Here is a 27,865-nt window from a genome sequence, read left to right as displayed (position 1 = left end):
TTGGTGGTCTCTGATGTCACTTCACACCTATGGAGCTGGCTTCCCTGGTGTAGGTGTCCTGGTTCTTAGGGTATGCATGGATGGGCTGGCTTCTCCAACCTTCTGTCTTCCAAGGAATTTTTTTAGGGTCCACTAAAAAGGGCCCTTCTTCAAAATTTCAACTGCTACTTACCCATTGACTTGTATTCAGCCCACTATTGTGTTCCCACTCTGCAAATTGCCTCAGTGGGGTTCCTGGTTTCTTAACTTGAGTGATTCCTTGGTTCCCTGGAACTTCTACATCTTCTGGGTATAGTCTTGGCTCATCGTGGTTCGCATACCACTATTTTTGGATATAAGGTTTGGTCTCCCCCTGGAAACCACTGTGTATTCTTGCTACTTAAATGTTTCTATTGTAAAGTATTGTATGCATCGTGTATATCGCTGGCTAGGAGATATGTTTGTTAGTGTGTGTCTTATAATAAATACACTTTGTGGTTCTTTTTCACTTAATCTATTCCAATAAGATTATGCTCTGGAAAAACAAGCTGCTTTGAACTCTCTACAGCTACCACTTAGAAAGCTTTCTAAGGTTGCCCAAGACCACTAAAATCACTATAAGGGTAGTCTGGATTGGTGCAGGGTGCCCACTTACGTTAAGTGTGCACCATTTACCATGCCAGCTTCTCACGTTGGTGTGCCGTGGTTGGTGTTCAAACCTGCATTGTTCTACCAGATAATCTTGGTGTGGATTAATTGAAAAACTTTCACTCTTATTAGGCACATATAATACAGCTTAGAGTACGTAAGTTCTACTGTAATTGCAGTTGGGTAGTTAAGGGTCTAGCACAACCCTTTCTCCAACCTCAGGGAGTTTAGTTTCCACTACGGACGGTAGGTGTAACACACCACTACACCTAGAACAATGACTTGAGTTGGGGATACCAGTGTACCCCAGTCTGCTAAGTACAGTAGTCTAAAGTTCCAGGAACTAAGGACCCTGTGTAGTCTTAGAAAGATAAAGACAGGTGTCAACCCCACCATTAAGCTGCTCTTGGAGCAGCTGCATCAGGATGATGTCCATCATGTGAGGGCCTAACACAAAATAATGTGGGTGGAGAAACTCCTGGAGAGGGAGCATCAGGGGTTCTCCTTGATGGTCTCAATTCAGAGTACAGGCAGGAGAATTCGAATGACTCCAACCTGCCAAACTGACCCCTCAAGGAATAGTGCAGATGTCAGACATACCCTTTGTTCCTACTGAGAAGGTTCAGAGTAGAACGAGGTTTAGATCCTCCAGAGAATCCAATAGTTCGGGCACTTCCATAGGACCTCCATATATAATAAGAGGGACAGCTGTTTTGACAGGTAATACCAACTACTTAAACTTGAGAAAGTCTTACTTAAGCTCAATAGCGATCAGTTGTCCCTTGAAAAAGAGTCCCTGTTAGTACATAAGACTATGAAGAGATAGGGACTTTAGTCCCATGGTGGCAGCAACAGTGTGCCTAGAATCAAAGAAACTTCCTTTGACCATAGGAATCTGAGCGGGATAGTTCCTCTCTACCAGGAGGGAGATGATATCCATAAATGGATCCATGCTTTGGAGAGGGCCTATAAAGTTCAGAGGGTCCCTCAAAAGCAGTGGACAGCTATCCGGTGGCACTCCATTACTAACAAAGGTAGAGATAAGCTCCTCTCTGTAAGAGAAGAGGATGCTGACAATTACTCAGTAGTGAAGAGTACTCTCATTGATGTGTTTGGCTTAACCACTGATAAGTACAGAATTAAGTTCAAACACACCCAGAAGGCACACACCCAGGACTGGGTAGATTTTGTAGACTGCTATGAAGTCTCGGGAATGCTGGATTCATGGAATTAAGGTACAGGACTATGAAAGATTGTACAATTTGATTATGAGGGAGCACATCCTTAATGCCTAACCTACTTTTGCAACAGAACATGGTGGACTCTGACCTGACCTCGCCCCAAGAAGTGTGAGGGAAGGCAGATAAATGAGTCTGCACCAGGGTTAAGCAGAACACCCATGGTAATTGAGGTGACCATAGGCAAGATTCTTCTAAATTCCAGCGTAAGTGTGGGGATAAGGGTAAATATAAAATATAGTCTTTACAAGGGCTACAAAAACCTACATCTAGGGGTGAGTCCCAAAATTCCAAGAAAGGCAAGAAGAAATTCCAAGAAAGGCAAACAAAACTTGGTGCTACATTTGTGAAGTAGAAACCCATTGGACAAGGGATGGTGACTGTCCAAAGGCAAAGGAAACTCCTACTACCATTGCCCCCAATGCACCTGCTACCCCTAGCACAACTACAAGTGGTAGTACCGCAACCAAGGGATTAGTGGGGTTAACCTTGGGTTCTGAGATTTGCTCTGACTTGGTCATATCTCCAGCTCAGGTAGTTCTAGTCTGTGATGGCGGCAGATCTTGCTGCCTTACTTTTAAGTCCCATTAACTTGGGCAAGTACAGACTTTGATTAATGGAAAAGGAGCAATGGCTTACAGAGACAGGTACCAGTGTCACTATGGTGACAGAAAAACCTGTGTCCCCAGATCAGATCATACTTGGACCAATGTACCACGTCCATAACGCTAGCAATGTTACGACTGACCATTCCTTGGCAGTTGTGAACCTCAGGTGGGGTAACGGGACCTAAAAAGGTTGTGGTATCTCCAGACCTACCTGTAGATTGTCTGTTGGGCAACGATTTACAAACTTCAGCCTACGCTGAAGTAGAGTTCAGGACTCACGCAGAGATGAGGGGGATCTCTGCCGGTGTATTTGCTCTTATCAGGGCTCATGCCAAACAGCACAGCACTGCCAAAGTACTGGATCCAGGAAAAATGGACCAGGTGCTTCCCAAGAGAACGAGCAGGAAGGGTAAAGCTTTATCCTCATCACAAACTCCCAGTGAAGATTTGGCTCCTGAGGGAGAGGATCTCCGCCCCTGTTAAGGTACTGTCCCAGAGGAACTTGGGCCTGACCAGGCAGAGCTCTTGGGGCTGGGGTCCCTTCCAGGGCAGACTTGAGTTTGGAGCAGCAGACCTGCCCCTCTCTTGAACCCCCTTAGACAGCAAGCTGCTGCTGCTGAGGAAGCAGGGAATATCAGTGGGTCCCATGGGATCTATTGGGAAGATGGGCTTCTGTTCTTTGAGGGTAGAGACCCCAAGCCTGGAGCCACCAGGAGGTTGGTAATACCCCAGAGGTTTCCTCAGCTCCCTGGCAGAATATATTCCTCTTGCAGGACACTTATGGGTAAGCAAGACTTGACAGGCTTGTCCCTCACTTTCACTGGCCCCCATATTTCTGAAGACACAAAGGAATTTTGTAGCTCGTGTGCTACTTGCCAAGCCAGTGGTAAGTCATGTGACACCACAAAGGCCCCCCTAATTCCACTACTAGTAGTTGGGGTCCCATTTGAAAGGGTAGGAATTGACAATGTTGGTCCCTTGAACCCTTCATCTGCATCTGGGCACAGATATATACTAGTGGTGGTGGACCATGCTACTAAATACCCAGAGGCCATGCTACTTAGAACCAATAAAGCTCCTGTAGTGGCCAGGGCCCTCCTGCAAATCTTTTCCAGATCGGGCCTCCCTAAGGAGGTCTTGACAGAGGTACAAACTAAATGTCTAGTTATATCACTGCAGATGATGTGTGCAGTAAACTACAAGTTTACCACACCCTACCATCCACAGTGCAATGGGCTTGGTGAAAGGTTCAACAAGGTCCTCAAAAAGGTATGATCATGGGACTTCCAGGAAAACTTAGGCAAAAATGGGATGCCAAACTACCCTGCCTCCTCTTTGCCTACAGAAAGGTCCCTCAGAAGGGGGTTGGCTACAGCCCATCCGAGCTTCTGTTTGGACATCCAGTTAGGGGTCCATTGGGTCTAGTGAAGGAAGACTAGGAGCAACCTCTCAAACCGCCAAAACATGACATTATGGACTATGTCCTTGACCTGTGTTCACGCATGGCCGAGTACATAAAGGCGGCCAGCAAAAACCTGGAGGCTAGCCAGAAACGTCAAAAAGCTTGGCATGACCAAAAGGCTGTCTTTAATGTTTACCAGCCAGGCCAGTAAGTGTGGGATGTGGAGGCTCTGGCCCCAGCAGCTTCCCAAGACAATTGGAGTGTCCCCAACACTATCCTTGAACAAAAGGGTGAGGACATCTACTTGGTGGACCTAGGTACTCCAAGAATTTCCCATAGGGTTCTTCATGTGAATCACCTGGAACATTTTTTTGGACAGGGCTGACCTGGGCTTGCTCATGGCAACTGATGAGACAGGAGGAAGAGAGTGACCCTCTCCCTGACCAACTCTCAGAACCCTGATGATGGGTCAGTAGATGGAGTAGCCTTGGCAGGCAGCCTCACTAACCAACAGCAAGCTGATTGTAGGCAAGTCCCTAATCAGTACAGACACATGTTCTCCTTGACACCCAGGCAATCCACCTGGAGTACCCATAGAGTGGACACGGGTGACAGCCTGCGTGTTAAGAGTAAACTCTACAGACCCCCTGACCATGTCAGGGACTGCATCAGGACAGAGGTCCAAGATGCTGGAATTGGGAGTCAGTGAGCCTTTAGATATAATATGGCTAGTCCAGTAGTCCTTATGCCAAAACCTCATACCAAGGGTGGAAAGAGAGAGAAGGTCTTGTGTGGACTACAGAGGCCTCAATGTAGTCACTAGGACTGATGCCCATTCAATTCCAAGTATCCATAAGGATCAGGGTTAAGAGTGATTTACATATAGCTAGGTCTGAACTGGGGTGGCGCATTGAGCTAAAGAAGGAGGACTGATTCAAACAAGAACTGTGACTGGGGGGGGGGGTCAGAGTCTGAAAAGTTTCAGTTCATCTTGTTTTTATCCAATTCCAAGGGCAGATTAACTTGTAGATACTTTGGCATCAGCCAAGTTTGAGTACATTTGACTTGGCTCAGCAGCAGAAGGGCAGAATCATATCTCTGGTCCGCAGCAGCCATGTTGTGCTGTTCAGGTCTAGAAGACTGGTAGTGGGAGCACTGAGGACTTACTGGCTGAGCTTTACAGTGCATAGAATTAGACTTCCCACACCGTTTACGTGTGGGGGTATGATTGCAACATGTTAGTATCAAACATGACGGTTCGTTACAGCCAGTTTAGAGAGTCATCACGTAATGACGCATGCCCACTATCGTAATGGCTGATGCATTTACAGCCCGGCAGAATAGATTCCGAAGGTTGTAGGGGTGTCCTGCTCATGCAGGGTCACCCTCACACTTAGAACTGAGCACCCTGCCTTCAGGATTGAAAGGTATGCTTTAGTGGTTACCTATAGGTTTTAAGTGCAGTGCCCTTAGATATAGGGGAATCTAGATCTTTTGTAAGTGATGCTAGCACCAGATTGCACAGGATGCAATGCCAGGCCTGTAGTTACAGTTTGTGTGGTCTCCCATGGGAGGCATAATACATGCTTCAGCCCGGGGGGACCCTTGGGGTACCTATGCCCTTGGTACCTCAGTACCATATACTAGGGACTTATAAGGGTGCACTAATCACCAATCTGAGAGGTACCCAAGTACTTACCATATCCAATTTAGGGGAGAAAGCACAGACTCTGGGGTCCTGGTTAGCAGGTTCCCAGGCAGACTAGTCAGAAACAGCATAGCAAGAGGCAAAAAGTGGGGGTAACCATATAAGCAGTTCCTACTTTCCTACAGTTCCCTTGACGGACGAGGACAAGGAGGAAATACAGTGGTGGCTTACCCACATGGAGGCTTGTAACAGAAGAGCACTCTTTGGCTCAAACTCTCCTCTAGTAATAGAATCTGACGCCAGCAGGTTAGGCTGGGGCGCCAGGTGTGGGGATTTTTTCACCAGGCGCAAGTTGGTCACCTCTAGAACATCACTTACACAAGTTGTCTGAAGCTCCTGGCAGGATCCTTCGAGGTTACGTGTCAGACGAAAGATCGCATTCAATCCTCAGTCCTGTAAAAAGTGGACAATGTCCCAGCAGTGAGATATATCAATCACTTTGAAGGTAAAGAACTCGGGTCCTGCGAACATGGCACAGGAGTCTTGGAATTTCTGCTTGGAAAATCTGGCCTTGGTTGAGGCAAGTATCTTCCAGAGCAGGAGAACGTAGCAGACTGGAATCCCCTGTACCTGTCGGACTCCAGCATTTGGAAACTGGACCCTCGGGTCTTCCAGAGATTGAACGACAAATTGAGTCCATTCTCAGTCTACCTGTTTGCATCTCGCCTCAATCACCAGCTGCAACGCTTTTTCTGTTGGAGGACAGACTACATATAGGGGAAGCAACAGACCCGTTCCTCCAAAACTGAAGTCAGGAGAAGGAGTATGCATTTCCCCCCTTATCGATGATCATGTGGGTGTGAGCTCGAGTTCGCAGACTGGGGGCAAATGTCATTTTAACACCCAAATGGAGGTCTCAAGTGGGATTTTCAGTTCTTCTGGAACTTTCTTGGGGTTCTCTAATTCGGCTGGCCCACTTTCCCCATATTCTACTGAGTTTGAACAATGAGCCGCATAGGCTGGTGACAGAATTGCCTTTGTATCTCATGGCGTGGCGGATTACATTCGAAGCTGGAACCTCCTAGGCCTTTGGAGCCCGGCTGAGCTCCTCCTATCCACAGCCCGGGCAGACCGCACAACAAAACACTACAGTTTCTCCTGGACGTGACGGATGCGTTTGTATCCGAAACTGGATCGGATGTAGTCCAAATCCTCAATTGTTTGTCAAGCTTAGCGGAAAATTGATTGTCATATTGTTCAATTAACGCCATATGATCTGCCATCTTGGCAGGCCATGCTCAGATAGATGGGGCCCCGGTTGGCGAGCATCCTTTTGATTGCAGACTGATTAGGGGGGATTGTTCTCTCTGCCTCCAGAAATGCGTTATGCAGTGCTATGGGATGTTAATTTGGTATTTAAGTTTTTCTTATGGCAACAGAATCAGTTTTTATACCGAAAGTATATTTCAGCTAAATTGGCAATGTTACTTTGCCTTATCTCGTGCAGAAGGGTCTCAGATGTGCAAGCCGTAGATATAATAGCCAGGGTATTTTCCCCGAAGCTGTAATTTTCAAGCGAAGTAGACCCACCAAGTCCAATAGCCGCATAATTGCTTACCCAGCTCTTGCAGATGCTCCAAAATTGTGCGCATCTGGAATGCCTTACAGCACACCAGGAGATAACAGACTACTCCCCGCCACGGCAACCCCCCCCTCCCCGCCACGCCCCCCCCCACACCCAATGGGTGATGCAGCAAGCTGGCATTGACAAAGGGTTTCGAAGCGCATTAGACAAGAGGTGCAATAGTCCCAAAAGCCTTTTGCTTGGGGGCATATTTAGAGGATCATATTCGTGCAGCAGACTGGTTTTTGAATCTACTTTTAAGGGATTCTACTTTAAGCCATAGCCCAATTTGTGATAAGTAGGCTTTGAAATAACAATCATTGCCTCCAGTCCCGACATAGAAGGAAAATTTGCCTAGCTCAAGGGCAAGGGAAGGCAATTTTCAACGCTATTAAGGGCACAGAGTCGAGGATTATCCCACCCAGCAATCAGGTCAGATCCAGACCTGCCTATAGGAGAGTAAGTAGTCTGTTTTCATGTATATTAAGATTGGTTAAGAAGTTACCGCTAATCTTTTCCAGATTATCAGGTTCATTGTTAAAGTCTGCATAATCGTTCTATATTAATGGATGAGAGGATTATATTGGTATAGTCACAGACGCAATGGGTCTTTACAGCAAATGATGGGTCTAAATAGGATGCATTAAGATAACTTGTCATGATTAGCGTGAAGAGAGCAGTTAATACAGGACTTTGTTGGTACCTGGTCACAGATATTGAAGGAGGACTATCGAATAGTTTCTTACCTGTCGGTGTAGTTTTGCAGCTTGATGATCTTTCTGGATTCACTATGCTGTGCATATTCCGCGGTCTTGTGGTTGGGTCCGGATTCGTAGTCTTTTCTTAGTCTTTTTTGTTTTTTTTCGTCGCCCAGGTGGGCGTTGGCGTCACCCCTCCTTGGGTGTATTTCCGGTGACGTCGGCATGCTTCCTGCGGAAGCTCCCACCCCTGGGCGCCATCTTCGGATTCTTTTTTCCGTGTTTCTTTAGTTTCCGAAGTGATGGCAATGTTCTATGTAGGTGAAACTTCTTTTAACCGCTTTGTATATAAAGTCATTTCTGCTATTTTTTTTTTTTTTGACCACCTCTTTCCTCTCCAGCCTCATCTTTCTGGCGGAGGTGGGTGGGTTCGCTAGTGAATCCAGAAAGATCATCAAGCTGCAAAGCAACACCGACAGGTAAGAAATTATTCGTTTTGCAGCGTGAATCTTTCTGGATTCACTATGCTGTGCATAGATTTTGTAGCGGTTTCTCATTTCTGTGGCGGCTGGGTGGAAGATAAGCTTTGGTTTTTGAATATGTGCTGGAGCACCTTTTGTCCGACTTGTGCTTCTCTGTTCATCTGAACATCCACGCAGTAGAGCTTCGTGAATGTGTGCACCGAAGCCCATGTTGCCGCCAGGCATATGTCTTGTATGGGTGTATTAGCCAGGAAGGCTATTGTAGCACCTTTTTTCCTAGTGGAGTGGGCACATGGCCCCTCTGCTAGTTCTTGTCCTGCCCGTTTGTGGCAGAGTTGGATTGTTTGCGCGATCCATCGTGCTATAGTGTTCTTGGTTACAGCCTTTCCCATGAAACTGTTGGCGAATGACACTAAGAACTGCTTTGTCTTCCTGTGTCCCTTTGTCCTCTCGATATAGTGCATGACCGCCCTTCTGGCGTCTAGGGTGTGTAGGGCTCACTCTGCGCTATTTGTTGGTTTTTGGAAAAAACTCGGTATCTGTATGAACTGGTTCATGTGGAATTTGGACACCACCTTTGGCAAGAAGTGTGGATCGGTCCTCATCACAACCCTGTCATTGTGTATTTGTATGTATGGTTCCTGCAGCGTTGGCGCTTGAAGTTCGCTTACTCGGCGTAAGGACGTTATTGCAACCAAGAAAGCTGTCTTCATGGTCAGCATTTCTAGTGAGGCCTTGTCGAGTGGTTCAAAGGGCTCCTTCATGAGTTCCGTCAGGACTATGTTTGAGTTCCATGCCGGTGGCGGCACACGCTTGGGTAGTGCGATCCTCTTCGCTCCTTAAAGGAATCTCTTCACAACCTGTGACGTGAAGAAACTCCTGCCCATCTCACCCCTTGTGTAGGCGACTATCGCTGCCAAGTGGACTCTTAAGGAGGACGAGCTGAGTTTTTCCTCCAGTGAGTACATGAGGTATTTTAGCATTGTGGAGTCCTTCATTTTATTGTGAAGTCTTTCCTTCCTGCACCATATTGTGAACCTCTTCCACTTTGCCACGTAGCACTTCCGTGTGCTGGGCCTTCGTGCCTCCGGAAGGACCCCGAGGGTGCTCTCTGGCAGCCTCAAGTGTGCGAATTCAATGTCCTCAAGAGCCACGCCACTAGGCTCAGGCTCTCTGGCTCTGGGTGCAGTACCTCTCCGTTGTGCATGGAGAGCAGGTCTTTTCTTCTGCCGAATCTGTGGGGTGCACTCTGTGCCATCTCCATGATCTGCGAGTACCATGTCTGTCAGGCCCACTGTGGTGCGACCAGTATCAGGGTCATGTTGCTCGCTCTGCACTTGCTCAGTACTCTGTGTATCAGTGGTATCGGGGGGAAAAGCATAAGCAAATGTCCCGCACCAATCTATCCATAGGGCATTCCCAAGGGACCCCTCTTCGGGTTGTCTGGATGTGAAGCTTTGGCATTTGGCATTCTGGCGTGTTGCAAACAGGTCCACTGATGGCGTTCCCCACTTGTTGAACAACCACTTCGTCTCCTGAGCATTGAGCTCCCACTCGTGGGATGCCGATGTCTGTCTGCTGAGCCAGTCTGCCTGAATGTTCTCCTTCCCCGGTAGGTGTATGGCCAGTAGGTCTATCCTGAGGGGGATGGCCCATCTCCAGATCTCCTGCGCCAGTGTCAAAAGCATTGCTGACTGTGTTCCACCCTGCTTGTTGATGTAGAACATCGCTGTGATGTTGTCTGTCTGCAGCAACACCCTGTGCTTGTACAGTCTTGTTTGGAAGGCTTTCAGTGCAAGGAAGATTGTTTTCAATTCTAGGTAAATGATGTGCTTTGTCGCATCTGTTGGTGTCCACAGACCCCTCACTTTGAGCTCCTCCATGTGAGCGCCCCATTCCTTCAGGGATGCGTCTGTGGTGATGGTCACTGTTGGTGTTGGGGGTGTTCGAGGCTTTCCCTTTGTTATGTTCTCCATGGTCCACCATGCCATTTCCTTCTGCACTGCGTGCGTCACAACCACTAGATCCTCCCAACTTCCTGAAGCTTGTGACCATTGTTCCTGGAGCCATTCTTGGATGGGTCTCATGTGAAGTCGTACATTTGGTACCAGGTGGATGCATGATGCCATCATCCCCAAGATCTTGCTCGCAGTCCTCACTGTCCGAGCTTGTCCCTTCCGGTAGAGGCGAGTTTCCCTCACCAGGGCCCTCGCTCTCTTGTCGCTGGGGAAGACCCTGCCCTGTAAGGTGTTGATCTGTGCCCCCAGGAAGATCTTTACTTGTTCCGGCTCCATTGACGATTTTTTCCAGTGGATGGAGAACCCCAGGTTTATCAGCGTGCTCGTCACTGTATGTGCGTCTTTCCTGCGTTTCTGGTACGAGCTTGCTTTCACTAACCAGTCGTCCAGGTAAGGGTATACGTGTATTCCCTGCCTTCGTAGGTGCGCTGCGACTGCCGCGAGGCACTTTGTGAAGACCCTCGGTGCTGAGTTTAGGCCGAAGGCTAGTGTTGTGAACTGGTAGTGGCTTTCTCCGACCGTGAACCTGAGCATATGTTTGTGCTTTACGTTCATTGGTATGTGCAGGTAGGCGTCCTTGAGGTCTATCGTGACCATGAAGTCTCCAATCTGCAATTGCGGTAGCACCTCCTGCAGGGAGGTCATTTTGAATTTTTGAGTTCTTATGAATCTGTTCAGGAACCTGAGGTCCAGAATGGGTCTCATTGTCTCGTCGACCTTTGGGACGAGGAAATACGTTGAGTATATTCCCTTGTTTCTTTCTTTGAAGGGAACCCGTTCTATGGCCTTCTTTTGTAGAAGCTCTTTTACTTCTTCCTGAAGCCGCTGTAGCTGTTCGTTTGCTAGTGGCTTTCTCTTTGGTCTCCTGCTTGCTGGCCTCCCTTCCAATTCTATGCAGTACCCGAATTGGATGATGTTTAGTATCCATTTGTCTGATGTGATCTCTCTCCATTCCTGGAGGTAGAATCTTAATCTTCCACCCACTGGTGTTATGTGGTGGTAGTTGTCCATTTTGTCCTGACTCCTTTGTACGTGCTGCCCCCTGGGATCTTTTCTGTGGGCGGGCACACGGATGTCTTTGAAGTCATTTAGAGGCGGGCTGCTGGCCCCCTCTTTTATGCTGTCCTCGTCCATTTCCTCTCCCTCGAAAGGACTGGCCCCTTGACTGGTACTGCCAGGACTGCTTCTGCTGACTCTGTTGCGCCTGCAAGTCCGCCTGGTGCGTCTGTTGGAAAGCCTGGTGTGAAGTACCTGGCTGGTTTCCACCTCTTCCGCCGAGCCTCCGTGACTGGGTGTCCCTCTTGTTGCCTCTGAACTGCAAAGCTCCCATGGATCGTGCAGTCTCATTGTCTTTCTTTAGTTGACTGAGTTTTTCGTCAACTGTTGTCCCGAACAGCGTCTCGCCGTTGAACGGAGTGTTCAAGATGCTGTGTTGCACCTCTGGCTTGAAGCCCGAGATTCTGAGCCATGCGTGTCTTCTTTCCGTGACACCCATCATCATGAGCCTGCTATAGGTGTCTGCTCCATCTAGGGCCGTCTTGAGGCAACAATTTGCCGCATTCTTCCCGTCTTCCACCAGTTTCTCGGCCTTCTGCCTGGCCTCCTGGGGCAGGTCTTTCACCAGTTTTCCTAGCTCCTCCATGATCTGTTACATGTGCCTGTTTATGAGGGCATTGGAATTAGCCATGCGCCATTGGGTCGCGGCATTCCGTTCGATCCTTCTGCCCACTAAGTCCATCCTTTTGCTCTCCTTATCAGGAGGTGGTCCAGAAGTAGTGGCCACGTTAGCCCTCTTCCTAGCTGTGGCCGTGATGATGGAGTCAGCTGAGACCACGCCTCAAATGTAGGCTGGGTCCTTTGATGAATGCTTGTACTTCTTTTCCGTTCTGGGAGTGACTGCCTTGCATGTTGCGGGCTCCCTGAATGCTTCCATCCCCTGCGCCAAGACGCTGTCTAGCATAGGTAGATACTGGCTCCTTGTTTGCGTGGGGAGTAATGTCTCGAGAAGAAAGCCCGCTTTCTGCTTCTCCTCGTCGAGCTTGAGTTTTAAAGCTGCTGCCGCAGACCTTTTCACAGAGTTGTAGGCCCCGATGTCGTCCGGCGGTGATGGCCTCGAGGGGTATGTTTCGACCGCCTCTTCCGGGCTCTCGGTGTCGACATCCAGGTAATCCTCCTCCTGCGGGTCAGAGGTGGCCGACTCTGCGTCCAACCTGCTGTCTTCTTCCTCCTCATAGCTGTATGTCTCGTACGTATGCTCGTCCTCTTCCTGGTCGTCGACCATTTAGGCGCCAGGCTCATGTTCCTCGACGTGTTAGTCTTCCTCCTCGACCAGTTCTAGCACGGGTGGCTTGGTCTTGTGGGGAATCGTGAAGGCTCTCATCTTGGCGTCGAAATCTTTTTTCCGCTGCAAGATGTTTTCCATTTCGGCTTTTAGTCGCCGTCTTTTCTTTTCCATCTTGACCGCGCCGGATTGTTCGGCCCCTCTCTTCGGCACCTGGCTCGGCTGTGAGATTTTCGGTGCCGAGGACTTGGACGTTGAACTGGGTTTCGGGTCCCTGGACGGCGTCAGGGCTTTAGGGTCTTTCTCCCTCGACGTCGATCGGTCCTTTTCGGGGACGATCTTCGACAACTTCTGCTGTTCAACAGCTCTCGGTGCCAGGGACTCCTTCTCAGAGGATCCGCTGGGCCTGTGGGTAGCCGCGGACGCCAGGTGTCTCTGCGTCAGCGCTTTCGGGGTCTTGCCCTCGTTTTTTCGAGACTCAGAGTCTCTCGTGTTCTTGGGGAACGACGAGTCTCCTACCTTATCAGATGTCTTCGTGTAATCGGTCTCTACGACCGTGTAGCTGTCGTCTTCGGCGGCAGCGTTGTCCTCTTCCTCCTAGGACATCCCCAGCTCGTACAGCGATGGCGTCGGGGCTTTTCCTTGGAGGGTGGCGTGCGCTACCCTCTGGCTCTTCCTCACACGAAGGGTCTTCGGGGCGAAGGCGGAGCAGGCGTTGCAGTCCTCGCTTCTGTGGTCTACCGGTAGGCAAAGGTTGCAAACCGGGTGTTGGTCTTTCTGCGCGTACTTGTGGTGGCAGTTAGGGCAGAACTTAAACGGCGTGTTGTCCATCATCGAGTGTTCAGGCATCCCCGACCGCGTGGACGTCGACGAAGTCCTCGATGATTTCTCCTTCCTTTCGCTCGTCAGTGGTCGGCGAAGTCTTCTGTAGTCTTCTACTTTCGATATCTTCTCCAATTTCAATCTTTTCCTAGTACTTTCTCCAAAAATGTCTGGAGCCCAACGGGAACGATCCAGACCCGACCGCGGAAAAAGAATCTGAAGATGGCGCCCAGGGGTGGGAGCTTCCGCAGGAAGCATGCCAACGTCACCGGAAATACACCCAAGGAGGGGTGACGCCAATGCCCACCTGGGGACGAAAAAAAAAAAAAAAAAAAAGAAAAGACTACGAATCCGGACCCAACCACAAGACCGCGGAATATGCACAGCATAGTGAATCCAGAAAGATTCACGCTGCAAAACCAACTTTATTGTCATTTTCACTAGTGTTCATGGAAAAAGTAGTTTTTGGGCTTTAATGAATGCTGCGCTAAATATATGACTAAAGTGAAGAAGATAAAGCACAATCCTTGCCTCGGTGTCCTTAATAGAATTGAAACTTATCTTCACTTGACCTAGGAAAATTTTCATTCTCATTAGAAGTTTAACACCATGAACCTTCAAATTGCAGCATGGAAATAAATGAAATGTGTAAAACTATTTAAACCAGGGATTCAAGGTATTATCAAAGTAATCTCAGGGCGTCAAGGTACTATCAAAGTAATCTAGTCTGGAAAAGTGATAGTCTACGGTTTATTTTGAAAGATAGCACTTCAATCAATCAGCATTTGTAATTGTTTAAAGCAACACTGTCACCCGTAGGGGTATCTGGGCGCTGTGGATGCAACGTCAGGATAAAGGTCACTTAGATTGCTGTGCTAACCTGTCCATCTCAGCTTTGCTCCCCTCTTACAAGTGGTCCCTTTGGGCCAACGATTAGACTTGTATATAATAAAACAAGTTACTTACCTGTAACTACAGTCTACCACTGCACCAACAAAATCAGGGAGGGAAGAGGAGCCATTATGACTTCAATGACTATTTCTACAATGCAGAGCTAGGTTTAAAAGTATACCTTTAGCATCGCAAGACTTTCACTGACAGTCAGTTGAACGGAGCAACAAGCAAATCCCAAACTAAACAGCCCCTGCTAGTTATAATAAGCTACAACAAAACAATACTCACTGCTGATCAACCAGAATTTTCAGATAAACCGGACCCACTGTGTACTCTGTGTGGAATCTGACTCTAGCTAATAGTGTCTCAAGAGAGTGGAAGCTGATCACCAAGTAACCACAACTGCAACTCTGCCTATTGTAAAGATTCAAGCTGCAAAAATGGCAACTTCAATTTTCTACAAAGATTTTGTTCTACCCAGGTAAAATGCCAGAGCTTTCCTATTTATGTGGTATGGAAAGCTTCTTGCTAATTTGGAATAGTGCCGGTATGGAAACAGTATGAATTACATGCTGGAATACAAACGCAACAAGGTTCAAGAGTCTGAAGCTCACTGACAAATGCCAACGCAATGTTTACTAGGAAAGCCTTCTTCCACACTAAGTGCAGCAATAAAGACTTATGTACTGACTCGTGTACTGACTAATTTGAAGAAGCCATTAAATCTGGCCTGACTTTCTTTAGCCACTCCAAATGCCCATACTGAGCGAACTGCAGCAGATTGGTTTATCACCACGACAGAGACACCTTTTATGCAATCCAGTGTTTGAAACAAGTGAAACGCTAGCAGCAAATACAGTTATTACATTCTATTTCAGAGTCAAGTAGAGGTGGAACAATCCCCTCTGTGCAGTTATCTTCATTTTTTGTCACCCACAGTAATACCCTCATGCCTGGATTTTGATCTACCACATACCAGACAGAAGAGGCTGAATGTATCTGCACGTTTCTATTAAAACTACATTCATGAATACATAAGATAGAGAAACATAACTTATCTCTAGAAACTTATCTAATATTCAAGAAGGAAAAAAGTTTCTATAATCCTAGTTGAGGGAAATCCTCATTAATAATCATAAGCACTAAACTGTTACAACCACATACAGGATCCCTGAGCAATTTGCTCTATATATAGATAGATGTATGTACTCTTTTTCTAACCAATTCATAAAAACCGAATTTGGAGAAAAACAGAAGGTTAAGAATGGATAAATTACATTTTACATTCTAGAAATATTTAGAACTGTATTTAAATAGCCAATGTATCTTAAATGACTAAAATATCATACAACCACTCTTGGAAAAGGAAACTAAATGCAGGGTCATGCTATAAGGTAGGGTTCACAGGTTAAGCACTAAAAACTGGCACAGTACCTTTAGGAGCTTTACCCCTCCATCACTGCCCTATCATGTCCACAGAGGACAGGTAATTCAATTAATCTGAACAGCACTAGAAACATTCTGGGCAAATACGAGAACATATTTAAGAAGGGTGGGTAGAGAACTGGGGTTATAGTTAAGAAACGTATTCTCTTTCGGAGGATCCTCTTAGTCATTAGCACTGAATATAATTCTCGACAGAGCCATTGTGGCCTATTTTCTCCTAGCTAAATTGCCTTAGGCATACTAGGTAAGGGTTTATCGGTTAAATGGTAACAATCTAATTGGAGAAATTATCAATTTTTTGTTGAGAAGAGCAGCTGTAGTGGGCCACAGTCTATGAATAGACGGTCTGATGTGAGATATGTTTTTAATAGAATTTCAGAACCCATTTGACTTCAGTGACTGAACCCATCCGCTGAGGCGGTAGGGTCCAGGAAAAAGGATGGCAAGGAAACTGAATCACATGAAAATCTAACATGACCTTTGAAAGGATAGGTAGGGTAGGTTCTAATTTCTACTGTTTTATGAAAAAAAGATGAAGATGGTGTGAACATGGGGCCTGGATTTAATGGACTGTCACAGAAGAAGTAGCCATGAAAACACGGTCGTACATGACAAATGCTGCAGTTGCATTGTGTACTAGTTCAATGGGTGGACCCATCAACTTTAAAAGCACAATATTTAATTTCTATGGTGAATAAGGGGTACGAGCAGGAGGAGAAACGTTCTTGAAAACTTCTAGCAAGTCCTTCACTACTAGGATTTTAAAGACAGGGTTTTTTTAAGGATATTGCCCATATATATTAATTGCTTAAAGTTGTACCTTTATAAATGGAAAGGAAAGGCCAGGCCTTGCCAGATGTAAACAGTAAGGAATAATCACCTCCTCATGGCCTCTAATGTGGTCATAGTTATTCTGTATGGAGCAGAATCTTTAACTTGCATATATATGATGCTCCAGTGAAAGGACTCTGCATCTTCCAACAGTCTTGTGGGAGATCTAAATGTCCATACTGCAAGAATTCAGGAGCCAAACTGGTATAGTAAACAATGGTAGGTTAGGTTGCAAGATCTTGCCAACAAACATGTAGAGTAGATCGGGTCTGCACTGCAGCTTCATGCGTGATCTCTCAGATGAAGATCTGCAAACTACCGCTGTTGAAGCCATTCCAAGGCTACAAAAATAATTCTCCCTCTGGAATATCGCAACTTGATAAACCATTTTAGAATTGATGGGAGGAAATGTATAGAGAATGTACCTGACCAGTTGATCAAAAGGGCATTCCACATGAATCCTGGTTGGAAATACATCGAGGTAAATGTTGGGCACGTTTCTTTTTGTATCTTCATGAGTCTATTTGTGGATATCTATATTCTTTTAAGACACTTCATAGAACCACTCTGATAATAATCCATTAATGATTTCTCCTATTAGTGGACTTAGACTATCCGCTTTGAATTCCTGGTAGGTTAATTGCCGTTAGCAGACAGACCACTCATCAACAGCCATTTTCAAATGGCTTGGGCTTCCAGGGAAAAAACAGCGAGGACTGGGAATCACATCCAAACAATTACCAGTGGAGATTACTTGAAGCATTCCATCCATCACTTTTTTGTATACTTCAGACAACTGAGATGGGCACTTAACAGGGGCTATGCCTGATGCTTTGAGGTGACACTGTACCTGGTGAAAACTCATGTTGTTTATCAACATGCTAGGCTCGAAGCACTAACTGTATGAGAGGTATGGTTCAAAAATGGTAGGAGCTATAGATTGGAGCATTTTCCTGCCCCTGCTCCCATTCAGACGTCCCCTTTCCAAATGCCCTCAAGTCTTTCCATTGTTGACCCCAAAACTGCAACTACTAGATACTGGTTAGCCATAAAAATAGTTCAAACCGCAGTGACTTTTTAATTAATACGACACATTGGTTTCCTTCTTATGCCCTGTGATACACTTGGTGTCCAGTTGATTACAACCAAAATAAATATATTTTTTAACTCAACACTAGAACTACCTTTCAGCACTGTACTTTTCTAATAATTCGGCCATGAGCTAAAGTTACAGCAAAGTTTGTAATCTAAAAAGGGACAGGTGGATTCATGAACACCACTTACAAAGGACTGCTGTAGGAAGACCACAGAGGATAAGATGACGTACACAAGGCAGGGTAGTCGAACAGAAGAGTGATAGGTATAGTATAAAAATACAAGGAATGCTCACAGCAAACAGAGCATTATATTGAAACTAATGGGGAATGTGCGTAACATTCACAACGAGTCATACGGGCCAATGTATAAACTTTAATGGGGTATATCAGCAGCCAATGATGATATACCCAAGTAGTGCATGGGTTGAAGCAGAACTACTGGCAGAGGCTTACTCATTGAAACATTCACAGGAAAAAAGTAAGGATGCCAACACCTGAAGATAGTAAGAAAAGGTGGAGGGGCATGCAAAGTTACATGGCAGTGTTTGCAGCCTGGCATTTCATCATAAAATGTTAGGTTCTGATGTCTGAACATAAAAGTACATCAACTTGTGCACCATGCTGGAAGTAAGGTTTCAGTGTAGTGATTTTAACCATACTACTTACAATAACGGGTATTAAGCCAGATGTGTTCAACAAACCAGCAAGGACCATAACAGATATTCAGGATATCCACATGAGAAATTTATTTACAAGAAACCTAAAAAAGAAATATTTGCAATTTGGATTATCTTAAAATCTGGAAGCACCAATACCGGAAAACCCTATTTTAGGTATTCAGAAATCTCAGGCCAAGATATTTTTAAACTGATTACTCCACTTTAATCCCACCAATACCATACTAAATCATACCCATGGTAACCTCTAAGAGAAAAAATACCTGTTCCTGCGGCGATAAGGAACTGCACTTTAAGAGATAGTTACTTGTGTTTTGAACTCCTTTCTCTGGAATTGCGACGATAACTTCTGCTGCGAGAACGGCTACGGTGACGCCTGTGCCGGTCCCTTGATCTAGATCGTGACCGTTTCCTCTCCCGAGAAGCTGATCTTGAACGCCGTCGTCTTCTGTCCCGAGAACGTGATCTGAAAGACAAAGAATTTTTAATTGTTTCCTTCATACACAGGCAAAAAAAATAACTAGGTTACCATTAACTACTTAAGAATCCCTACGTTACACAACATTTGGTGACCCACCAATATAAAAAGTTATAGCAAAATAATATAAATGGTAATGTTTCAATCCTCTGTAAAAGGGCCTAATCGGAAAATTAATTAGTAAAAGAAAAAAATTATTAACTGCTGTAAAACCGCCACACAAGACTGAACTGCAGTATATCAAAAAGGCAGAGGCAGGTCTGATTATTAAACACATCAAAAAAGATAAATTATAGATGGAGAAAGAAAGGATAATGTTACTTACCCAGTAAGCATCTCTTCTTGGAATGTAGAGCTGTAGATTCACATGCTTTGCATACTCCTGCAATCTAGTGCTGGGTCCGGACGTTTGCAAGTTGTTTTTCTCCTTAGAAGTCTTTTCTCGTCACGAGGTAAGGAGACTCCTCCTTTCGGTGATCTTGCGCATGGGCATCGACTTCATTGTTAAATTGTTTTCCCCACAAGAGGGTGAGAATGGAGTAAGGAAGTGTAGTATATAGATATCCATGAATATAAATGTGTAATGAACTGCAACAACTATAGGTACTCGGGGAGGCGCATGTGAATTTACAGCTCTACATGCCCAGAACAGATGCTTACTCGGTAACATCCATTCGAGGCATGTGTGCTGCATATACACATGCTTTGCATACTCTATAAAGCAGTATACTCCCAAATGGGCGCATGGGGATCTACAGCTCTACATACTGAGAACAGATGCTTACTCGGTAAGTAACATTATCCGTTCGAGGCATGTGTGCTGTATTACACACATGCTTTGCATAGACTATAAAGCAGTATACTCCCAAAGCGGTGGCAAACCTGTAGGGGTTGCAGCGGTTTAGAACAGTGTTTTAAGTACTGATTGGCCTACATTAGCTTGTTGACGAGCTAACACATCTACGCAATAATGCTTGGTAATTGTGTGTGGTGTAGACCCTGTAGCTGCCTTACAGATGTCAGCTAGCAGAATGTTACCTACAAAGGCCACAGAAGCCCCTATTTTGTGAGTGGAAAGCCTCTAGGGGAAATAGTTAAAGTTCTTTTAGCTTTAGCATAGTATGATTGAATGCATTTACCAATCCATCTGGCAATACCATATATAGAAATAGGATTGCCTTTGTGAGGTGGAGCAAATGCAATAACCAGTTTTGCTTTGCAAAAGTCTTTTGTCCCATCTATGTAGTACAGTAAAGCTCTTAACGTCAAGCGTGCGACAAGCACGTTCTTCTACAGAAACAGATTGAGGAAAGAAAACTGGTAACTCAATTGATTGGTTTATGTGAAAGGCAGAAACAACTTTGGGAAGGAATTAAGCATTGGTGCAGAGAACTATCCTGTCTTTGTGTATCTGAAAGAAGTTAATGCCTGTAGCTCACCAATTCTCCTCAGTGATGTGATGGCAATGAGGAAAGCAACATTCCATAAGAGGAAATGGATAGGGCACTAATGCAATGGTTCAAAAGGTGGACCCATGAGCCTTGTGAGAAGAATGTTGAGATTCCACACTGGGGCAGGAGGATCTGTGGTGGTATTACTCTTTTTAAGCCTTCCATGAAAGCTGTTATTACTGTAACTCTAAATAGTGATAGATGTTGCCTATTTTGCAAGTAGGCAGCTACTGCTGCACTGTGCAAACAAATGGACGTATATGCTAGTCCAGTTCGCTGTAAATGTAACAGGTAACCAAATTTTTTGTATGGAAGCATCTAAAGGATTGATTTTATTATTGCAGTATAAAGCAAATATTTTCCATTTTTCAGCATAGCAAGCTCTGGTGGTAGGCCTTCTTGCGTCTTTTTTAATATTCATACAGGGATTTGGATGTCAGATTGGTCCATGGTTCTTTGTGAGGAGACTAGAGGTGAGGTATAGCTTTTGATGTAGAACTATTGTCAGCTTCAACCGGGTGGTGTACCATGGTTGATGGGCCCACATGGGAGCTACTAGAGTTTGTGTGAGGGATGTTTCCTGACCACACACGGAGTAAGCTGGAGAGGCGGAAAAGCGTAGGCAAATATCCCTAACCAGTTCATCCATAGGGCATTGCGGGAGAGCGGGTGTGGGAACCTGGAGCCGAAGCTTGGGCATTTTGTGTTTGACTGTGGCGAACAGTTCTATTTGTGGAAAACCCCATTGTTGAAAATAGGGAAGGAGAACCTGGGGATGAAGTTTTCACTCGTAAATTTGGAGTCTCCTTCTGCTGAGGTCGGCAATTTAAAAGTTTACTCCTGGGAGATATTCTGCCAGAAGATAAATCTTGTGATGGATTGCCCATTTCCAAATGGCTTGAGCAAGTGTTGGGTTCCCCCCCTGCTTTTTCAGATAGTACATTGCTGTCATGTTGTCCGTTCAGACTAAAGAGAGTTTTAGTGATTAAGTGAGCTTGAAAAGCTTTGAGTGCCAGAAAAAACTGCTAAAAGCTCTAGGTAATTGATGTGGAGAGCCTTGTGCTTATTGCTCTACAGCAAGGGTATTGTGTAACCCTTGAGATGAGCCCCACAACCTGTTCGAGATGAGTCTGCTGTGAGGAGCCTCTATGGAATAGGGTTCAATGAAAGGCCGGCCTGTTTATAAGTTTTGTGGGTTCCACCACTGCAGAGAGCAATGGGTACGGTAGTCTACCAACACTAGATCGGTTACCTGACCCTGTGACCGATTCCACAGACGGGAAAGGAACTCTTGTAGGGGGTCGATTGTGAAGCCTTGCACGGGGTACAATTGTGATGCAAGACGCATTCATTCCCAGCAGTTGCATGAACACTCTGGCTGGTAAAGCTTGGTTGGGTTCAAACTGTAGAATTATAACCTGAATATTGCGATTTCTGGCTACATTAGGATAAGCTAGAGCTTTGACTGTGTCTAGCCTGCATCTGTGACGGGTGCAGGTGAGCTTTTTGAGCATTGATGGTGAACCCCAGTTGGTGAAGTAGATCTATGTGGGTTGTAGACAGTTCTTGTCAGTGTTGGCTTTGATAAGACAGTCATCTAGATAGGGGTAGAAGTGAATTTGTCATCTTCGGAGATGAGCAGCGGCTACCGCCAGACATTTGGTGAAGACTCTGGGCACTGTAGTCACTACGAAGGGAAGCACCTTGAATTGGTAATGCTGGTCTGCTATTACAAATCTGAGGTATTTGCGATGAGCCGGGTGAATTGTAATGTAAAAATATGCGTCCTTTAAATCTAGGGAGGACAAACTTTGCTCTTTGTAGAAGTGGGAGTACCTGCTTAAGTGTCAACATGTGAAAGTGCTCTGGCCGTATATAACTATTTAGCTCTCTGAGATCCAGAATAGGTCATAGGGAACCGTCCTTTTTGGGGATGAGAAAGTATAGAGAGTAAACCCCTGAGAACTGCTACTGTATTGGGACAGTTCCATTGCCCCTTTCAGTAAGAGGGACTGAACCTCTTGTTTCAGCAAGTGTGTGTGTTCTGGAGTCAACTTGTGAGACCGAGGTGGAATGTTTTGGTGATTGCTGGTAAGCTCCAGGCAATACCCATGTTGGATAATTCCAAGCACCCATTTGTCTGACGTTATAGAGTGCCAAACGGGGAGAAATTGTTGAAGTCTTCCACAGACAGGTGTGGTGTTAAAGGAGGGGGGTGAAGGGGGGGTGGCGTGAGCAAGTCACTGTCTGATATGGGAAGGGGAGTTATGGGGTGTGTTGCCCATACCCCTACTTTGAAGTTGTTGCCTCTATAACTTCATAGAAAAAACCCTCTGAAGGGAGAGGACGGGTTGTTACCTTTGTAAGTAGAGGTATTTTGATCTGGGGATTGTGTTTTTTAACCCTCCTCTGTAAAATGAGTGACAAAAAGACTGCTGAAGGTATTCAGATGTATTTCCATAGATTTAGCTACCTCTGTGTTCATTTTCTCAAATGCATGGTCGACGCTAGGACCAAATAGGTGTTTCTTATCAAAGGATGTGTTAAGGATTGATGGCGGGACTTCAGGTTTAAACCCTGAAATCCTTAACCAAGCATGTCTCTTGATCAAAACTGGTGTTAATCTACCCCCCCCCATCATTTGCATTGTCATCATCATGGTGTGATTGTGGAGAATCCTGAGGTGTAATATGCAAAGTATTCTGAGGTGGAGACAGAGGTGCTGGAGAAGGAGATGGAAGATGGAAAGGACATGAAACTACAGATTTTTTCTTTAAGGGGATCTTGTAAGACATGTCCTCATTGTGTAGCTTGCGTTTTTGAAGTGGTTTTGTTTAAATATGACAAGTCTCAGGGTTAATGTGTAGCCTCTTCTGCTTTGGAACTGGTGTTAACAGAATAGTGTCCAGTTTCGGATCCTAAGGGGGCTCTTTGTGTTTCGGTGCTGAAGTTTCCGGGGGCCGACTAAGGATTACCTTTCTGCGTGGAAGGGTTCAGCTCCTAAGGATGCTTGGGTTTCGGCACAGAGGATTTCGGCTCCGTGCCCGACTTCTGCTTGGAACCGGAGGGTTTCGGCTCCGAGGAGGACTTTTGGCAACTTGGTACAGAGCCGGAAGACTTGACTGGCTGTTTCAGAGCCGGGACGGAGGGTGGGGCGTTGGAAACGTCGTCTCAGTGCCAACCTGAGCCAGAAGGCGGAAGTGGCGCAGAAGCCTTGTGTTTTTGAAGTGTTTGAAGGGACAAGGGGTCTTTGGTACTCACGTCACCCTGTCCCTGCAGCAGTTCTTCGGTGTCGAGGTCTATCTCGAGCTCAGAGTTGGAGCTTTGTTCGGAGAAGGCTTCCTCCTCTTCTGCGGCTATAGCCTCAATGTCTTCTTAGGCAGAGTCTTCACCAAACTTGTCTAGCATGTCTTCAATGCTTTGACGAAACCTATCTCGACGTCGAGCCAGATGGTCACGTGGGGTCTTTTTGGAAAGGAACAATTTGCAAGCATCACAGTTTTCTTCTTTATGCTCAGGAGATAAGCACAAGTTGCACACTTCGTGTGAGTCGGTGCGCGGATACTTTGCGTGGCACAGAGGACAGAATTTAAACAGAGTTCGATCCATCAACGGACAGCTGTCCAGGCGCATTTAGTCCTCGAAGGCCACCCACAAAGCTTTCTGATGGAAGGTCGATTCCGATGTCGAATAATAGGTGGAGAAGTGTAAAAAGAAATGCGTTACTTACCTGTAACAGCAGTTATCCAGTATTGGTGTCTTTCATAGATTCACATGCCTGAATCATTCCCCGTCGTCGAGACGGGAGCCTCCGGTAAATAAAAAAGTAATGTCCATAGACATACATAGAGAGAAAAGGGTCCAAGGGTCTCCCCTTAGTAGCCTTTCCTTGTCCTTATGTAAAAAGGACCAAACTGACATAGTCAGCCAATCAGCTCCGACCTCCCTCTAGAACCTTCCTGGGAGGAGCCTCAGTCCCTCAGATTTTCGTACGCACCCAGCTAGGTTTGGCGTAATATAGTTCCGAGAGGGAAGTGAGTCCTTCCCGGGGAGGCGGGAGGGTTGCATGTGAATCTATGAAAGACACCAATACTGGATAACTGCTGTTACAGGTAAGTAACGCATTTCTTATCCAGTATTAGGGGTGTCTTTCATAGATTCACATGCCTGAATCAGAGTAGCTAGCAATCATAGTAGCACATTTGTAAAACAGAGTTGCTCTGCCGTCATAGTAGATAATGCATATAACATCATACAATAAAGCGACAGCTTAGACATAATATCATCAGAGCAATAATGTGCATACCTGGAAGGCGGGATGTAGGAAGGCTCACCTTACTGAAAGAGATGGCGAAGCACCGCCTGGCCCACTGCCGCATTCTTCAGGAGTTCGATATCCAGGCAGTAGTGTCTGGAGAAAGTATGCGGTGACTTCCAGGTCGCCGCCCTGCAGATGTCCAGGATTGGCACTCCTGCAAACAGCGCCGCTGACGTGGACATCGCCCTGGTGGAATGAGCAGTAACATGATCATTCAGAGGCCGGCCGGCCTTGTCGTGGCAGAATGAAATCGCAGAGGAGATCCATCTGGAGATGCTTTGCTTCGTGAGGGGTAGGCCCATTCGTGGCCTGCTGTATGCCACGAACAGCTGTGAGGATTTTCTGAGATCCTTAGTCTTGTCCAGGTAGAACTTCAGGCACCTCATAAGGTCCAAAGAATGCAGCGATCTTTCCGCTGCTGTGGAAGGGTTGGCGAAGAATGACCTAAGGACCAATGGTTCGTTGAGATGGAAGTCCGAAGGTACTTTTGGAATGAACTTAGGGTTTGGTCGCAGTATCACCCTATCATGTCTGAATTGTAGATATGGTTCTTGAATGGACAAGGCTTGCAGCTCGCTAACCCTTCTGGCCGAAGTTAGAGCGAGCAAGAGCGCTGTTTTCCATGAGAGGTGTTGAAGAGATGCCCTGTGAATGGGCTCAAACGGGTGACGCATGAGTTGGTTGAGTACCAGGTTAAGCTGCCATGTGGGAGGTACTTTTCGAGGCCTCGGGAAGGATCTGTATAGCCCTTTGAGGGATTGCTTGACTAGCCGACTAGACCACAGAGAAGGTCCTGTGACCGTTCTGGTGAACCTCGAGATTGCTGCCAGGTGAACTTTGATGGATGCATGCGCCAGTCCCGACTGGGCCAAATGCAGGAGGTATGGTAATATCTGTTCAGGTGTGATGGCGAGGGGCCGTAAGCCCTGGTCTGAGCACCATATGCAGAACCTCTTCCATTTGAGACAGTAGGTCTTGTTCGTACTGTCTGCCCTTGCTTTGGCTAGTACATCCCTGCAGTCTTGTGGGATATTTAGGCCACCGAACTCTCTGTGCTCAGGAGCCAGGCTGATAATTTGAGCGATTGGAGGTTCGGGTGTTGCACTTGCCCGTTGGACATCGTCAGAAGGGCTGGGTGTTGGTTCAGGCAAATCGGTGATGTGATGGAGAGTCGAAGCAGATCCGAGAACCAGTGTTGCCTCGGCCAGGACGGGGCAATCAGGATCAGGGTGCATGGTTCCGCTTTCATTTTTCTGAGGAGCCGTGGAATCATCGGGAATGGAGGAAAGGCGTATGCAAAGACGCTGTACCATCCGATGGAAAATGCATTTCCTAGTGATCCTGGTTGGGGATGCCAACTTGCGTAGCACGGGCATTTGGCGTTCCTCTTGGTGGCAAAGAGGTCGATGTTTGGTACTCCCCAAAGAGAAAAGATGTGAGTGAGGGCGCTGTCCGATAGTTCCCACTCGTGGGAGAGGGACTTTTGCCTGCTCAGGGCGTCCGCGATGGTATTGTCCTCTGCCGGGACATATTCCGCTTTGAGTTGGATTTCGTGTATCACCAGCCAGTTCCAGATCGTCTGCGATTCGCGTGAGAGCGAGAGCGAACGCGTTCCCCCCTGTTTGTTTAGATAGTGCATCGTCGTGGTGTTGTCTGTCCTGACGAGCACTGGGGATTTCTGGATGCGGGGTAAGAAGGCTTGAAGAGCCAGATACACTGCTCTTAGCTCCAAGAGGTTTATATGGAGCGATTGCTCTTGAGAGTCCCATTTGCCGCTGATCTGTAGGTCCTGGAGCACCGCGCCCCATCCCTCTAGGGAGGCGTCCGTTGTTATCACCAGCGGTGATGCTGGGAGGAGAAACGGTAAGCCCACTGTTAGATTTTGGCGACGTGTCCACCATTGTAGAGCTTTGGAAATTTTCGGTGTGATCCGAAGGATGTCCTCGAAGGAGCCAGTGCTTTAGGTCCATTGGCTCGCGAGTGCCTCCTGCAAGGGCCGCATTCTGAGCCTGCAGTGCGGGATGAGGAGTATGCAGGAAGACATCATCCCCAGGAGGGAGGTGGAAGTCCGAACTTTCAGGTGCGTTGTCTTTGCCACAGCCGTGGCCAGAGATAAGATCTTGTCTGTCCTCTCTTATGAGGGGAAGGCTTTCGTGCACACTGTGTCTAACATGGCCCCTAGGAAGGTAATCTTTGTTGCGGGGACCATGCATGATTTTTTGAGATTGAGCGTCAATCCCAGATTTTGAAAGAGATTGGTGCAGGCGTTGGAGGACGTGATTGCGTCCCCAGGTGAGGGTGCTTTCACCAGCCAGTCGTCTAGGTAGGGGAAGACCTGGTGGCCCAGTTGACGCAGGAAGGCTGCCACTGGCGCAAGGCATTTCGTGAAAATGCGCGGCACGGACTTGAGGCCGAACGGCAGGACTTTGAACTGATAGTGACGGCCCGCCACCTCGAATCTTAGGAATTTCCGGTGATTTTTGAGGATGGGGATGTGGTAGTATGCATCCTGGAGATCCAGTGACACCATGAAATCTCCTTTCTCTAGAATGCCCAGGATTTCTTGGATCGTCACCATCCTGAACGATTGGCTCCGCAGGAAGGTGTTGAGTCCCCGGAGATCCAGGATGGGTCTCCACTTGTTTTCTTTTTGTTGTACAAGAAAGAAGTGGGAGTAAAATCCTGTCCCCTTTGAGGATGCCGGAACCCTTTCGATTGCTCCTTTTTGTAGCATTGTCGAAAGTTCCTTCAGAAGCAGGCGTGGATGTTTGTGTGTCCGTCTGCGTGGAGGGGTATTGGGAGGGATGGAGGTGAATTCGAGAGAGTGGCCGAATCGAATAATTTGAAGAACCCACCGGTCCGTGGTGATGTACTGCCAATTGTGAAGGAAATGGGTCAGCTTTCCTCCAATTTGAAAGGATGGAGATGGTGTTTGGACTGGCTGGAGTAGTCGGTCACTGGCGGCCGCCAGCGCCCCTCTTGGTATTTTTACCTCTGTAGGTTGACCTTCCGAATGAAGATTGTCGGCCTTGCTGTTGTTTGTTTTGGTACTGGCCTTTGTGATTGTATGAGAACGAGGATGAGGACCTGTTTTGATATGAGCCTCGATAGGAGGACTGACCTCTGGGCCTGTTGCCCCGAAAGGACTGGTTTCTAGACTGCAGAGAGCCCAGTGCCCTTGCCGTGTCTGTGTCCTTCTTAATGGCCTGTAGAGCTTCGTCGACC

The 27,865-nt window shown here is 46.7% G+C and overlaps 1 protein-coding gene across 2 annotated transcripts in view; it reads right to left on the bottom strand.

Moving 5' to 3' along the window:
* Nucleotides 1-27,865, bottom strand: part of LUC7L (LUC7 like) — a 235,161-nt gene that overhangs the window by 21,723 nt on the left and 185,573 nt on the right. For both annotated transcript variants that reach the window (XM_086941373.1, XM_086941374.1), the window contains one exon: nt 18,701-18,859. In XM_086941373.1, the coding sequence (XP_086797499.1) occupies nt 18,701-18,859 (159 nt within the window). The remainder of the gene's footprint in view (nt 1-18,700; nt 18,860-27,865) is intronic.

The sequence above is a fragment of the Lissotriton vulgaris genome, chromosome 10 (genome assembly GCF_964263255.1).
Source record: "Lissotriton vulgaris chromosome 10, aLisVul1.2, whole genome shotgun sequence".
Lineage (NCBI taxonomy): Eukaryota > Metazoa > Chordata > Amphibia > Caudata > Salamandridae > Lissotriton > Lissotriton vulgaris.
The sequence above is the reverse complement of the archived record's forward strand: the minus strand, read 5'-3'. Positions and strand labels throughout refer to the sequence as shown.